This window comes from Psammomys obesus, unplaced genomic scaffold (assembly GCF_907164565.1).
Source record: "Psammomys obesus unplaced genomic scaffold, mPsaObe1.curated_primary_1811, whole genome shotgun sequence".
Classification (NCBI taxonomy): domain Eukaryota; kingdom Metazoa; phylum Chordata; class Mammalia; order Rodentia; family Muridae; genus Psammomys; species Psammomys obesus.
In genome coordinates this window covers 2,533,878-2,547,327 of record NW_026587382.1, presented here as the reverse complement: position 1 = coordinate 2,547,327, position 13,450 = coordinate 2,533,878, and the positions used below count along the sequence as shown (strand labels likewise).

Sequence of the window (13,450 nt, the reverse complement as noted above, 5' to 3'; positions counted from 1 at the left end):
AAGCAGCTCCTTGGTTTGAATGCTGTGATAAGCTAATTCTGAGAGCTGAATGGAGCAATTGAAAGATACTTAAGACTCGGGGATAGCATGTTCAGGTATCCTATGCTAGCATCAAACTTGCTGTGTAGCTGGGGAGTGACCTTAAATGCCTGATCCTCCTGTTTTCACTTCCCAGTTGCTGGGAAGTCATGTGCCACCATGTGCAGCTTTAAAAGTTTTAAAATAAGGATCAGCAAGATAGCTTAACAGGAAAAGGCACTTGCTGCTAAGCCTGATGGCCTGAGTTTGATACCAAGTTCCTCGTGGAGGACAGAGGTGATTCTGAGAGTTGTCCTCTTCCCATGAAATATTGCATGTGCATTTTTGGGTGTGTCCATACACAAATACAGCTGTTTTACATTTATTTTGGGGTAAGAGGTACAATGGTCAGAAGACAGCCTTTGGGAGCTGACTTTCCTTCCACCACATGGGTCATGGGGCTGGAATTCAAGTCATCTGGCCTCTCGTCAACCCATTGAGCAATTACAATAGTTAACCATAACTCCTCACTTAAAGGCTTCAGGATAATTTGCCTTTTACTCAGAGGTTCAAACCCTAGCCCTATCCAGTTTGGATCTCGGGTTTTTCTTTAAACTTTGAGTTAAATAATCCCAACATCAGGAGATGGAAACAAGATTAGGAGGAGTTCAAAGCCAATTCTACATAAAACTAACCTCAAAAAAAAAAGCAAAGCCCTTGAACTTGATCTCCATAAATGCATCTGAGATCCCTTTATTTATAGCTAAGAATGGTGTTTTGAAGAATCAGTAGAAGTTGAATGTTTTTCTCCACCTAGAAAACCATATGTACAAATTCAGCCTATCCTTCATGCTCCCAGCCCAAGCCCTGTGGGTCTCTCTGCGCTCTACACCTATTGACTTAAAATTGGAAGAATTGTCGTCCAAACTAGACTTTTATCAGCTTTTTAAGCGTATTTCTTCTACTCTTTCAGTTCAAGTTTTTTGCATGTTTGTTTTAATGATTGCCTGGATGGTGGTGGCACATGCCTTTTTTTTTTTTTAAGGATTCATTTATTTATGTATACATATGAGCAGTCAGTTTGCATGTGTGCCTGCATGATAGAAGAGGGCATCAGATTCCATTATAGATGGTGTAGCCACCATGTCCTTGTTGGGAATTGAACTCAGAACCTTTGAAGAGCAAACACTGTTCTTAATCACTGGGTCATGTCTCCAGCCCCCATCTCAGCTTTTACTTAAGTTTCCAGCTAGATTTTTGTCTCCTCTAGGGAGTAGCTGGCTTACATCTTTGTACATCCCCTGTATTTCCTAGAGAAGATGAACTAACATCTAACTGCCTTCTATAGCCTGAGCTCCACCCTTCCTCATACAGTTCACTTTCCTGAGCTCTCACAACAAATTATAAACATGGGTACTAATGTAGATGTCTTTATTTTTGTTATTATATTTGGGTTTCTTATATCTCTTTCTCCCTACTCCACCCCTTCCAACACCTCAACGTCAGGTAGGGAGAGGGCTCGTAGTTCTCTTTAGCTACTTCCTGCTGGTTAGGGTCGTTGGGCTCCTTAGGGCAAGTTCAGTCTTCATTTCAGGATACCTCCAATTTCCTCTCAAACTGAATCAGGAGCAACAGAGGGGAGCACCAGCAGCCACCTTCTTTCTTGGAGCATCCGGCTCTCTCCTGGTTCTGGCATGTAGTCCCCCTCCAGAGTCCTCAGATTAAACTATCTGCAGCTCGCAAAGGTCATGCTCCTCTCAGAGCCTGCATGAGGCAAACAGTCTGCTGCTGTGGACAGTGAGGAGCAGCCCCATATCCCACACCTGGGATAAACAAAAAGCATGTTTACATAACATAATTGAGTTTTTGAGACACCAAAACTTCAACTATATACTAGTGTCCCCATTTTACAAATAAAGACATTGGACTTCAGAATAGCTAAATAACATACCCAGGGCCCTTAACTCATCAGTGGGTTTGTCCAGTGCCTGCATCAGAATCATTCGCTCAGCTGGAGATGTAGCTTAGCCATGTCCAGCCCTGAGTTCAGTCAGAGTATACTCACACACACAGACACACACTCACACACACCAAAAGGGGCAGGGAAAGCTTGCAAATAATACACATGTAGATACCCAGAAAGAGCATGACAATAACAAAATTGAAATCGCTTCTGCTTTCATTTCCACCTGACATGTGTGCACTGCTCATCAGTTTACATCCTCTTTCAAACCTTCCCAAAGGAAAGCCCCTGCCAGGGAGATGGATCGGTGGATAGAGGCACTTAGTGCCAAATGGTGTGACCCCCCAGGCTTACATGGTGAAAGGAGAGAGCCAGCTCCTCAAAGCTGTCCTCTAACCTCCAGGCCCCAACCTCACCCCGTAAATAGATAAATAAATTTAAGTAAATTTTTATTTCAAACCGAAACATTTCTCAATTGAATTTAAAAAATCTGGGACTGGAGAGATGGCTCAGAGGATAAGAGCATTGGCTGCTCTTTCAAAGGTCCTGAGTTCAATTCCCAGCAACCACATGGTGGCTCACAACCATCTATAATGAAATAAAAAATCTGATATGCCAATTGTCAACTAATATCAAGTTATAGAAACTCAAAAGATAGCTCAAAAATCAGTAAATAGTATTTTGAGCATTTAAATACTCAAATACTTAAAGTGAAAGCTAGTGGTAAAAGCTAGTTAAATGGTTCTGCAGGGAAAAGCGCTTGCTGTGAAGCCTAACAACCTGAGTTCAGTCCCCAGAGCCCACATGGTGGAAGGGGAGACCTAGCTCCCAAATTGTCCTCTGACCTCCCTAGGCACACCATGGCACTAATATAGAATAAGCAACAACAAAATAAAAATGAGAGTGCAGTGACTAATGAGATACTCTGCTGGGTGAGGGATGGGGTGCAGCAGTAGAGCACTTCCTGGTATGTCCAAGGTCCTGTGTCCAGGCCCAAGCACACAGCACCTCACTCTGTACTGTGTGATGCGACGTGGATCACCCCTTATTCTTAACATTATGCCTGGAAGTCCATATTCCTTTCAGAATATTATCTGTTCTCTTCCCCCTCTCCCAGGGCTACACATCTTTCTGGAATGACTGCATATCCTCTGGGCTTCGAGGAGGCATCCTGATCGAGCTGGCGATGCGGGGTCGGATCTATCTGGAACCTCCCACCATGCGGAAGAAGCGACTCCTAGACAGAAAGGTATTATGGAAAGTCAAATACCAACAGTACTTTTCGAAAGAATAAGAGTATCTGAGGGCGGAAGAGATGGCTCAGCGTTTGTCTTTCTTGCAGAGGACCCAGGTTGGTTCCTGCTTCCCCGTGGTAGCTGGGGGACTACCTGTGACTCCAGTCTTTCTGGCCTCTGCAGGCAGTGCACCCTGTGGTGCACAGAGAGCACACGCACCGGCAAAACACTCATTTCTAGAAAAGAAAAAATCCCAACACTTAGACAAAGTACACACTGGTTCAGCTGGCCCATCATCTAGTTGGTTTAGTTAGCTTATAGGAAAACAAAACAAAACGTAGATATCCTTAAAGGGTCACAGAAGCATGAGGCCAGCCTGGTCTACAGAGTGAGCTCCGGGACAGCCACGGCTGCACAGAGAAACCCTATTTCAAAATCAGAGCAGCATGATTTTGTCCCTTTTTAACAAACAAAAGTCACATTTGGGATGCTGTTGATTACCTTTCCCTCTGTATGTATGAAATTAAATGGGATGTAGGTAGAGAAGATCGTCCGTCAGGCCTGCCTTAGTCATCCCAAGGCATTCTCTAACAACCATTCAGATCTGCCCCATTTATCTCTCAGATAGCCTGGCTTAGCCATTCCTCTTTCCATTCACAGTGCCTATCATTCCAAGTACTCTGCTGAAACTACATTCTTACATAGGACCATCTTCTTTTTAGTCTTATTTTTTTCTTTTAAAATACATATAATATTTGGCACCTCTTTTTTTTTCCCCTTTGGTTTTTCAGGATATGATTTCTCTGTGTAGAAACTTTGTCCTGAAACTCACTCTGTAGGCCAGGCTGGCCTTGAACTCAGAGATCTGCCTGCAGAGTGCTAGGATTAATGGTGTGCATCACCATCAGTTCACTTGGCACTTTTTTTTTTTTTTTTTTTTTTTTTGAGACAGCATCTTACGTTATAGCTCATTACGTAGACCAGGCTGGCTGCAGTTCTCAGAGATCCTCCTGCCTCTGCCTCCGCAGCACTGGGATTACAGGCCTCTCACTACATCCAGTGCATTTGGCACTTTTTATCACTTTCCTATTTGACATTTTTGGCCTTTTTCAGATTTTCTTTTTCTGACTGTACCCTGATTTCTTTAGTTCTCCATTCTCAAAATCCAAGTATCAGTTTCTACCCTGTTTGGTGATTTTTCTAGCCTTTTGGAAATGCCATTCACCTTTTCAGCTATATGCTACCTCCAGGAAATTCACTTCCAATTTTGAAGACATTTCTTTACCTTTAGCTTCCTGAAACATATTAACTATTGGCCAGACATTTCAACTTGACCATCCCATATCAGTCAGAAGCCAGGCTTAACAATGTTTCCCAAGTTAACTTTCTTTTCTGGCTTTCCTTCCTCTATTAGAAGTTTCACAAGGCGGTTTTCGAAACTTGAAAAGATACTCTGGAATCTCTTGTCTATTTTATTTACAGAATTTGCTACTAGGCCTCACTTCAAATGTAACCCTGTCTTCTTGCTGTGAAACCACACTGCACACTAAGCTCTTCCATGGCATGGGCAGTACCTCCTGCCTCCTAGGGCTTCCTAGCCAGCAGTGTGGGCCTTGTACAGGGAAGGACTTCATCTCACTGAAGCAATGTACTCTTCCTTTCTCTAAGGTCCTGCTGAAGTCAGACAGCCCAACGGGTGATGTTTTGCTGGATGAAACTCTCAAACACATCAAAGCAACCGAGCCAACAGAAACTGTCCAGACATGGATAGAGCTTCTCACTGGTGAGACTAAAAATAACTCCCACACTCCAGACTTGGTTATCTTTAGCTGCTCAAAGGGTTAGAGGGAAAGTACAGAAAAGCAGCATGCTGGGTAAGGTCATGTGATTAACCAGCATCTAAAGTTTCCAAATATTTCCGAAATCCTACTCTGAAAGGATTTTTTTGTTTTCTGACAGGATCTCCTATAGCCCAGGCTGGCCTTGACCTTGCTGTGCAGCCAAGGATGACCCCATCCTCCTCTCTCCACCCCTTAAGCACTAGGACATGCTTGTGCTACCACATGCAGCCCATGAGAGCTCTGAACAGTTTTCTTGTGTTGGACTTTTTAAACATTTATTTACCTTTATTTATTTGCATTGGTGTTTTGCCTGCATGTATGTCTACATGCATACATGGGTGAGTGTGTCTGATCTTGGAGTTATAGACAGTTGTGAGCTGCCTTGTGGTTGCTGGGGTTTGCACCCTGATCCTCTGGAAGAGTGTCCTTAACCACTGAACCATCTCTCCAGCTCCTTGCTGGGCTTTTTGAGACAGGGTCTCACTTCAGTGGCCTAGACCTCCCAGTCCTTCTGCCTCAGTCTCCCTAGTACCGAAATTCCCAGGTAGATAGCTCCACATCCAGCTTAGCAGTGTTCTTCACTAGGAGTTTATTGTATTGTCTGTCTGTGTGAAAGGTCTCACCATGTAGCAGTGGCTGGCTAGGAACTCGTAGGCCCCAAACTGCCTACGATCCACCTGCCTGTGCCGCCCCAGTGCTAGGAATAAAGGCGTGTGCCACCATATTCAGTCAAGGGACTTTATTTATTTGTCTGTCTGTCTGTCTGTTTGTTTGTTTTTGAGTTGGCATCTCATGTGTCCCAGACTGGCCTCAAACTTGCTATGTAGCCAAGGATGACTTTGAAGTTCTAATAGTCGTTGTAGGTCTTGTGGTGCTAAGGGTCTAACCCAGCACTTCAGGCTGCAGAAGCACTTGACCAGCTGAGCTTCCTTCTCAGACCTGCCCAAGGAAAACTGTAGATATTTACTTTTTATGCATTGTATGTGTGTTCTCAGGTACTGGCCTGTACGTGCAGAGGTCAGAGGACAACTTTGTAGGGTCGCTTCTCTCCTTCCACCTTTTGGGGGTGTGTTTGTTTTTCAAAAACAGGGGTTCTCTGTGTAGCCTTGGCTGTCCTGGACTCATTTTGTAGACCAGGCTGGCCTGAATCTCACAAGGATCCACCTGCCTCTGCCTCCTCAGTACTGGGATTAAAGGTATGCGCCACCATGCCCAGCCCTTCCTTTTTTTCTTTTTTTAATGTGTATTAAAGTGAAGGTGTAAGATTCCTTGGAATTGGCATTATAGACAGTTAGTGAGCTACCATGTGGGTGCTGGGAATTGAACCTGGGTTCTTTGGAAGAGCAGACAGTGCTCTTAACAACTGAGCTATCTCTTCAGTCTCAGACCTTCCTCTTTGAAATAGACTTACTAAAGCTTATTAAACTCTTATTAGCTAGGAGTGGTGGTAATCCTGGAGCTTGTGAGGCTGAGGCAGAATGACTGAGAGCTCAAGGCCAGTCTGGGTTATGTGTGGAGACACTGTCCCAGAACACCAAAAAATGGACTTACTCTCTAGTACCCTCCCAAAGAAAGCATATGAACTAAAAAAAACTAAAATAAAAATTGGGGCTGCCCCGGCCAGCGGAACTAAAGTTATTCGGGGGGCGTAGAAGAGAATCAGACCCTGTGAAAAGATGAGCGAGAGAAAAGAACGAGTCCAAGCAAACATGTGCTTGTCAAGGACTAACTTTACTGAGCAGAATCAGCTTTTATAAAGGGTTCAGGATAAGGAAGTAGGGTGGGTGAAAAATTACAGATTCTTCTCGGCCAGGGGCCTGAAACATCTTGTGATAAGCCACGGTTCTGTGAGCACATCTCTGCTGTTGCCAAGCAGTATGTTTACCGCAGGTAAGGAAACGGGCAAGTTGAGGCAGGTTGATGAGTTTCTACAGGTGGTCTCTGAAGTTGGCAAGTTCTCTCAGGTGGTCCCTGACAGGGGGCTGAGACAGGTGTTGTACCACATGCCTTTAATCCCAGCACTCAGGAGGCAGAGGCAGGCAGATCTCTGTGAGTTCTAGGCCAGCCTGGTCTACAAATCGACAGCTAAGACAGCCACGGCTGCACAGAGAAACCCTGTCTCAAAAAAAAACAAAACAAAAGGCTTTCTTTTTTTTTTTCTGCTTTTATTCAATTTAAGTACACAGCCAGTGTCTTAGATTGGGTCTTTCCTTCTCATCTAAGCCTCTTGGAAATGCCCTCACAGACATACCAGAGGGTGTGCCTTCTGAGTAATTCCTTTTTGTTATTATATTTTTATTTATGTAGTTGGTGTGTGGGGTGTGCACAAGCATGTACACATTGGTCAAAGGGGGACTTATGGGAGTCAACTTTCTTCCACCTTTCAGATCCAAGTTCAAACTCAGATTGTCAAACTTGGCAGCAAATGCCTTGACCCACTGAGCCATCTCATCAGTCATCCCTCAGTATTAGTGAGTGTGCCCTCTTGCACACCTGGAGGTGAGAGGACACTTTCAGGAGCTGGCTGTAAGGTCACAGGCTCTCACAGCAAGTGGGTTTTACCTGCTGTACCTCCTGGGTGGCCCTCTCGGATTCTAAATCAAGTCCACAATGAAGAGCAGCCATCATAGTTCCATTAGCCTCCTGAGTGCCAAGACTGATGGCACAGGCCACCGCCCCAATTAAATGTTCCTGTTGTCTCTGTGATGCTGGGGATTCATCTTAAGACAGCTCGGCAGTCTAAACTACTGATCTGTACTTAGGTGTTTTGGTTTTTTAACCCCTTTACTGTTGAATATATGTGATGTGTGATTTTGACACAGCTATCATAATTCACCCCATACCTTTTGCAGAAGCAAAAAAAAAAAAAAGAAAAAAACAAGAATAAAGGCTAGTAACTTGGAAATTCCTTTTCTGTTTTCTTCTGAGGAAGAGTGCAGTCTTGGTCTTGATTATGAACATAGTTTTCCCCTTCCAGTGAAGAACTTCTCAAAGTTAAGATGGGACAAAGTTAAGATGGTCCCAGTGTTGCCAGCCTACCTGCCACACTTGGAATAGCTCCTGTCCTTCAAGCAGTGGAAGCAAACCTCAGTCTTCTCAGCCTTACCAGGTCGTATAGAACTTCTGCAAGATAGAAAACCAGGATTGCAGGAGAACCTGGAAAAACTACCCCAGATGCATATTTTAAGCCTAGTTTCTTAGAGTTTCAGCTGCTTATTATCTGGGCATGGGATTATACACCTGTAATACTGAGACAGGAGGATCACTAGTTTGGGGCCAAACATAAGGAAATCAAAGCCACCATGTATATGCTCAGATGCTGTCTCAGGAAGGAAAACAGATGGGGGTAGGGAGGATGGCAGCTTACTGTTATGTGTTCAGGCAAAGGCTGTGCTTAAACCTCAGTGACATCCTCCAGTCAGTCATGCTCCAAATCCTGTTCTTATCAGTCCTGAGTGTGTGCATCTAGAACAAGCACACAGCCTCGAACCCACAGAGCTGACTGTGACCCCAGCAGGGTTTTCCTGGCTTTGTCAGTTGATGTTCGCTTTCAGCATCCTGGCAATTGTTCTGTACCAAGATATCCATAGACTTAAGATTTTCTACACTCAGCTGGGCAGGGGTGGCATACGCCGTTAATCCCAGCACTCAGGAAACAGAGGCAGGTGGAGGACAGCCTGTTTACAAAGTGAATTCTAGGACAGCTAGGGATACAGAGAGAAACCTGTCTTGAAACAACGACAACAGAGATTCTCTACACTAAAAGAAACGGACTTCTTTCCTACAGCTATGGAAGCCTTTCAGGCTCTTCGCCCACTTCCCCTGGTGTGATAGCCTCTTGCCCAGTGAGTAGTGGGATGGCAGGTACCCTCTTGTTCCCTTGGCTTTCCTTTTTTAGTTTAGAACCTTGCTCTTTGGGGCTGGAAAGATGGCTCAGAAGTTAAGAGCACTGGCTGCCCTTCCAAGGGCCCTGAGTTCAATTCCCAGCAACCACACGGTGGCTCACAATCATCTGTACTGTGATCTGCTGATCTCTTCTGGTCACCGTATACGTCACTGTATACATAATAAATAAACTTAAAAAAATCTTACTCTTAAAAGAAGCTGGAATGGAGCAGCTTGAGCTGGGGCTCAGTGTTGTCAGCCCACCAATCCCGGGTAGGCTTCCACCAGTAAGTACAAGGAAGGGTCGACCAAACAAGTAAGGGTGGACTGCGGTAGTAGATACTAGAATGGTATTGGGCTGTGTATTATTTATTCTTAGTCCTCATGGTGTTTTCTCCAGGCTAACCCATCCTGGCATCCTCCTCCTTCCTCTCTTCCTGTCTGCCTCTCTCCTGTGATTCCTTGTGGGACTCTCCAAAGCCCAGGAACCATAGCCAGGCCTGCCCCATTCTGCCCTGCCCCGGTAAAGGCTGTTTAGTTAGCCAATCAGGTATCCTGACTAAGCAGGTTCACACAGAGGGCCGGTAATTAGCATCAGACCCACTGCCAACAATGGACGAATGGATAATCTAGATCTCATATAAAAGAATGAAAATCCCAACCATGCTGTGTTACCAGTAAAGACTCAGGAGCCAGATGCTGGGGTGAAAACCTGCTAGCTCAGAGGCAGAGAAAGCACCCAACTGACCTTCCTATTCAGCTCATGTCCCAAAGGAAAGAGCCCAGAAGGCTCACTAGCTCAGCTAACAGCCCAGGAGGAAAAGGCCAAAAAGCCTAAGGCCAAAGGCTTGCTAGCTCAAAGCCCAAAAAGCCAGAGAGCTAAAGCCCCCTCTACTTTTACACACTGTCTTTAAAACCCCTCAACTCAAAGTCCCTCCCACTCTTTAATTGCTGTCAGCTGGTTTCTTGCTCTGACTCTTGACCTAGGGTTAACTTTATTAAATCCTGTGTACAGAGAGCTTTTGAAATAAAGGTGTGTGCTAGGGATGGCTGAACCACACCATAATCACCTGTTTACAATAAACAGAAAGCTCTTGGATTAGAGGTGTGTGATAGGGCTCAACCACACCAAAGAAACTGTTCTACAATTCATAATTTTGGGGCTAACTATAGAATCAAATATCCTGCAACATTTCCCCCTTTTTGTCTAAATAAAAGACTTTTTTCTTTAACTTCAATAAACTATATACTATCAGGTAAAAAATGCATTCATATGTCCATATGTAATTAGCAATCTTGAAGAAAGTATTCTTGTTGAGTCCAAAGTTCTGTACCTAAATCACTTTGTATCAAAACTTGTATTACCCATCAAAAACCATTTTTTTTAGACCTAAAACATCTTTTTTTTAAAAAAGATTTTATTTATTGTGTATACAATGTTTTGTCTGAATGTACACCAGGATGCCAGAAGAGAGCACCAGATCTCACTGTAGATGGTTATAAGCCACCATGTGGTTGCTGAGAATTGAACTTAGGACTTCTGGAAGAACATCCAGTGCTCTTAACCTCTGAGCCATCTTTCCAGCCCCCCTAAAACATCATCTTAAGTCCTCAACAACTTAATCTTAATTGTAAGAGTATAACTATTTCAGGGCTGGAGAGATGGCTCAGAGGTTAAGAGCACTGGTTAAGAGTTTTTCCAAAGGTCCTGAGTTCAATTCCCAGCAACCACATGGTAGCTCATAACCATCTATAGTGAGATCTGGTGCCTCTTCTGGCGTGCAAGCACACATGCAGGCAGAATGTTGTATAAGTAATAAATAAATCTAAAAAAAAACAAGAGCTGGTTTAAAAAACAAAAGATTATCACTATTTAGTCTTCAACCACATCAGAGACGTGAGAAGGATAAATATTATCTGAATAAGCAGGAAGTCCAGTGCTAGTAACTTCCAAAACTATAGAAATGAGACTGCTGGCTGCCTGCACAGTCACCCAAGATTTCTCTATAACATTGGAGCATCATCTTCAGCCTTCTGGCTCAGAATGTCTGACAGACGTTTTTGGGAAGTAGGTATTATGAAGGACTTGCCTGCTTTGTCCTTGCAAAGCTCTGCAGTTGATTTTCATGCATCCAGTTTGTCCAGTATTCTGCCTGATGTAGAGAAACAAGAGCATTTTCTTGCCCTGTGGCTAGCTTGCCACCTATGAAGCCATCTCCAAAAGGAGAATTTTTTGATGTTCATTATCATCTTTGAAGTCAGAAGGGGATGCTGCCAGGAGCTGACTTGCCTCATTGTCAAAATTTTCTCAAATTAATAAAACATCTTTAATTCCCAAATTATGTAGATCTCTAAGGTTTCTGAAGACTATCTCTAGTATATCTGAGTTGCTTGTTTCTAGCTATGTACTGACTGATTAACTTGGAAAACACCTGTGATTAACTAAGCTGCTACCTAACAAAACCACAAGTTTGACTGACTATTCGTTTGCATTTCTTAATTACTCTAAACAGTTTGAGATAGCAGTTTTCAAAAGGACTAGATACTGCATATTTAAGAATTACATAGGAACAATACCTTAAGAAGAGTTGATCTGTAGTGTGCTGTAACCAGACTACAACCTTAATTCTGTATTAGTATACAGGGATCTAATAATAATAGATTCAACAATCTACCCTCTTTTTCTAGTGTTCCTATACTATTTCTATAGCCCCCTTTTTTGTCTAAATCAAAAGGGCAGATACAGTAAAGTTATTATAAAAATTTTAAGCAATTTCTAAGCTTTCCACAATGTCCAGCTCGGTTGTATTTGGCAGTCTTCGGATTACGTATTTTTGAGTTCAAAGTTATGTAAAATATTCATGTTAGTATCATGTGAACTCAGCAACTTGAATGTGCTAAGCAGTCTGTAGTCTGAAGCTTATCTTTGGGTGGTATTTGTCAGCTTAATGGCAATCCTGACTAGGCAGAACATAACAGTCAACTCAAAAGTATCCATTGTTTTCACAGAACCAGGCAGCCGCGCTGGGACAGTAATAGAGAGAGAGGCTGCAGAAAGAGAATTCAGGTGAAGACTTAATGAGCCAGAGAACGAGGAGGAGCCAGGAGATTAGAACAGGTTGCTGGAGTTAATTTGAAGCCATGCAGAGCAATTCAGAGGCTGAGAGAGAAGCCAGATTGAATAAGTCAGCTGGGAGAGGAGTTTGAGTCAGAACAGCTGAATTGAACCCGCCAGCTTTGAGCTCAGAAAGAACAAGAAAGGGTGAACTTATTTAAGAATAATAAGTTTTCAGTTTTCAGAGGCTGAAGACATTCTAGTCCTAGGCTAGATTTTACAGAGGCTAGAAGCTTCTAGGACTAGGTAGGCCTAGGTTAGCAGATGGAGGCAGTAGGCCTCAGAGACAACTGAAATGGGAATAAAAATTACTTTTACAAGGTAGTCTGCATTTATAGTCCCAGTGAGAAGGCTAGCTTACTGACCTGCCAGCCCAGCCTACTGGGCAAGCTCCAGGTAGGTGAGATATCCTTTCTGAGAAAAATGGGATAGGGTAGGGCTGGATGACCCTGAGGCTGCTCTCTGACATACGTGTTCCCACACACACAAATCCAAGAATGACTAACAACAACACAGAGAATTCATATATGAACTAAAATGGGGGGCCAGAGAGATGACTCAGTGGTTAAGAGTGCTTCCTGCTCTTGCAGAGGACCTGAGATCAGCTCCCAGCACTGTCAGGAGGCTCACAACAGCCTGTACCTCCAGCTCCAGAATATTCAACACATTCTTCTGGCCTCTTTAGTTATATACACCTATGTACATACGTAACTAAAAACAACAAGAAAAATAATTTAAAGGATAGAAATAAAACATCCAGAAAGCTGTCAGCATGGTTTTTGCAAGTTAAAGGTGCTTGCTGCCAAGCTACCCAACCCAAGTTTGATCCCTAGAACCTACAAGGTGGAAGGAGAGAACCAGTTCTGACTGACACTCATGTACGGTGCCACCATGCTTCCATGTACACGACATACTAAATCAGTGTAAAACATGTACTCCATGAGCACTACATGGTGGACGCCCAGGGCGGTATGAGCGGGGGCGCACAAGTATGTAGACGTGTGCGTGCGTGTGTGGGTTCGTCATAGGTGGTTTTGTGTGTGCGTGTATATGTGTATGCATGTGTGAGTATGTGTACATGCTCGTGTATGTGTGATGACAATTTGAGGGTCATTTAATGTAAAATATAGTTGGAGTCGGGGCTGGAGAGATGGCTCAGTGGTTGAGAATACTGTTCTTCCAGAGGACCCAAGTTCAAATCCCAGCACCCGTATGGCAGCTCACAACTGTCTGTAACTGTCCGATACCCTCACACAGACATACATGCAGCCAAACCACCAATAAAGATATATATATATATATATATATATATATATATATATATATATATATAAATATATAGATATATATACACACACACATTTATATATAATTGGAGTCAAAATCAACACAT

At 43.4% G+C, this 13,450-nt stretch overlaps 1 protein-coding gene across 1 annotated transcript in view; it reads left to right on the top strand.

The window, feature by feature from the left end:
* Golph3l (golgi phosphoprotein 3 like) overlaps window positions 1-13,450 on the top strand; it is a 28,293-nt gene that overhangs the window by 12,294 nt on the left and 2,549 nt on the right. The window contains exons 3-4 of the mRNA XM_055603834.1: window positions 3,099-3,230; window positions 4,885-4,999. Of these exons, the coding sequence (XP_055459809.1) occupies window positions 3,099-3,230; window positions 4,885-4,999 (247 nt within the window). The remainder of the gene's footprint in view (window positions 1-3,098; window positions 3,231-4,884; window positions 5,000-13,450) is intronic.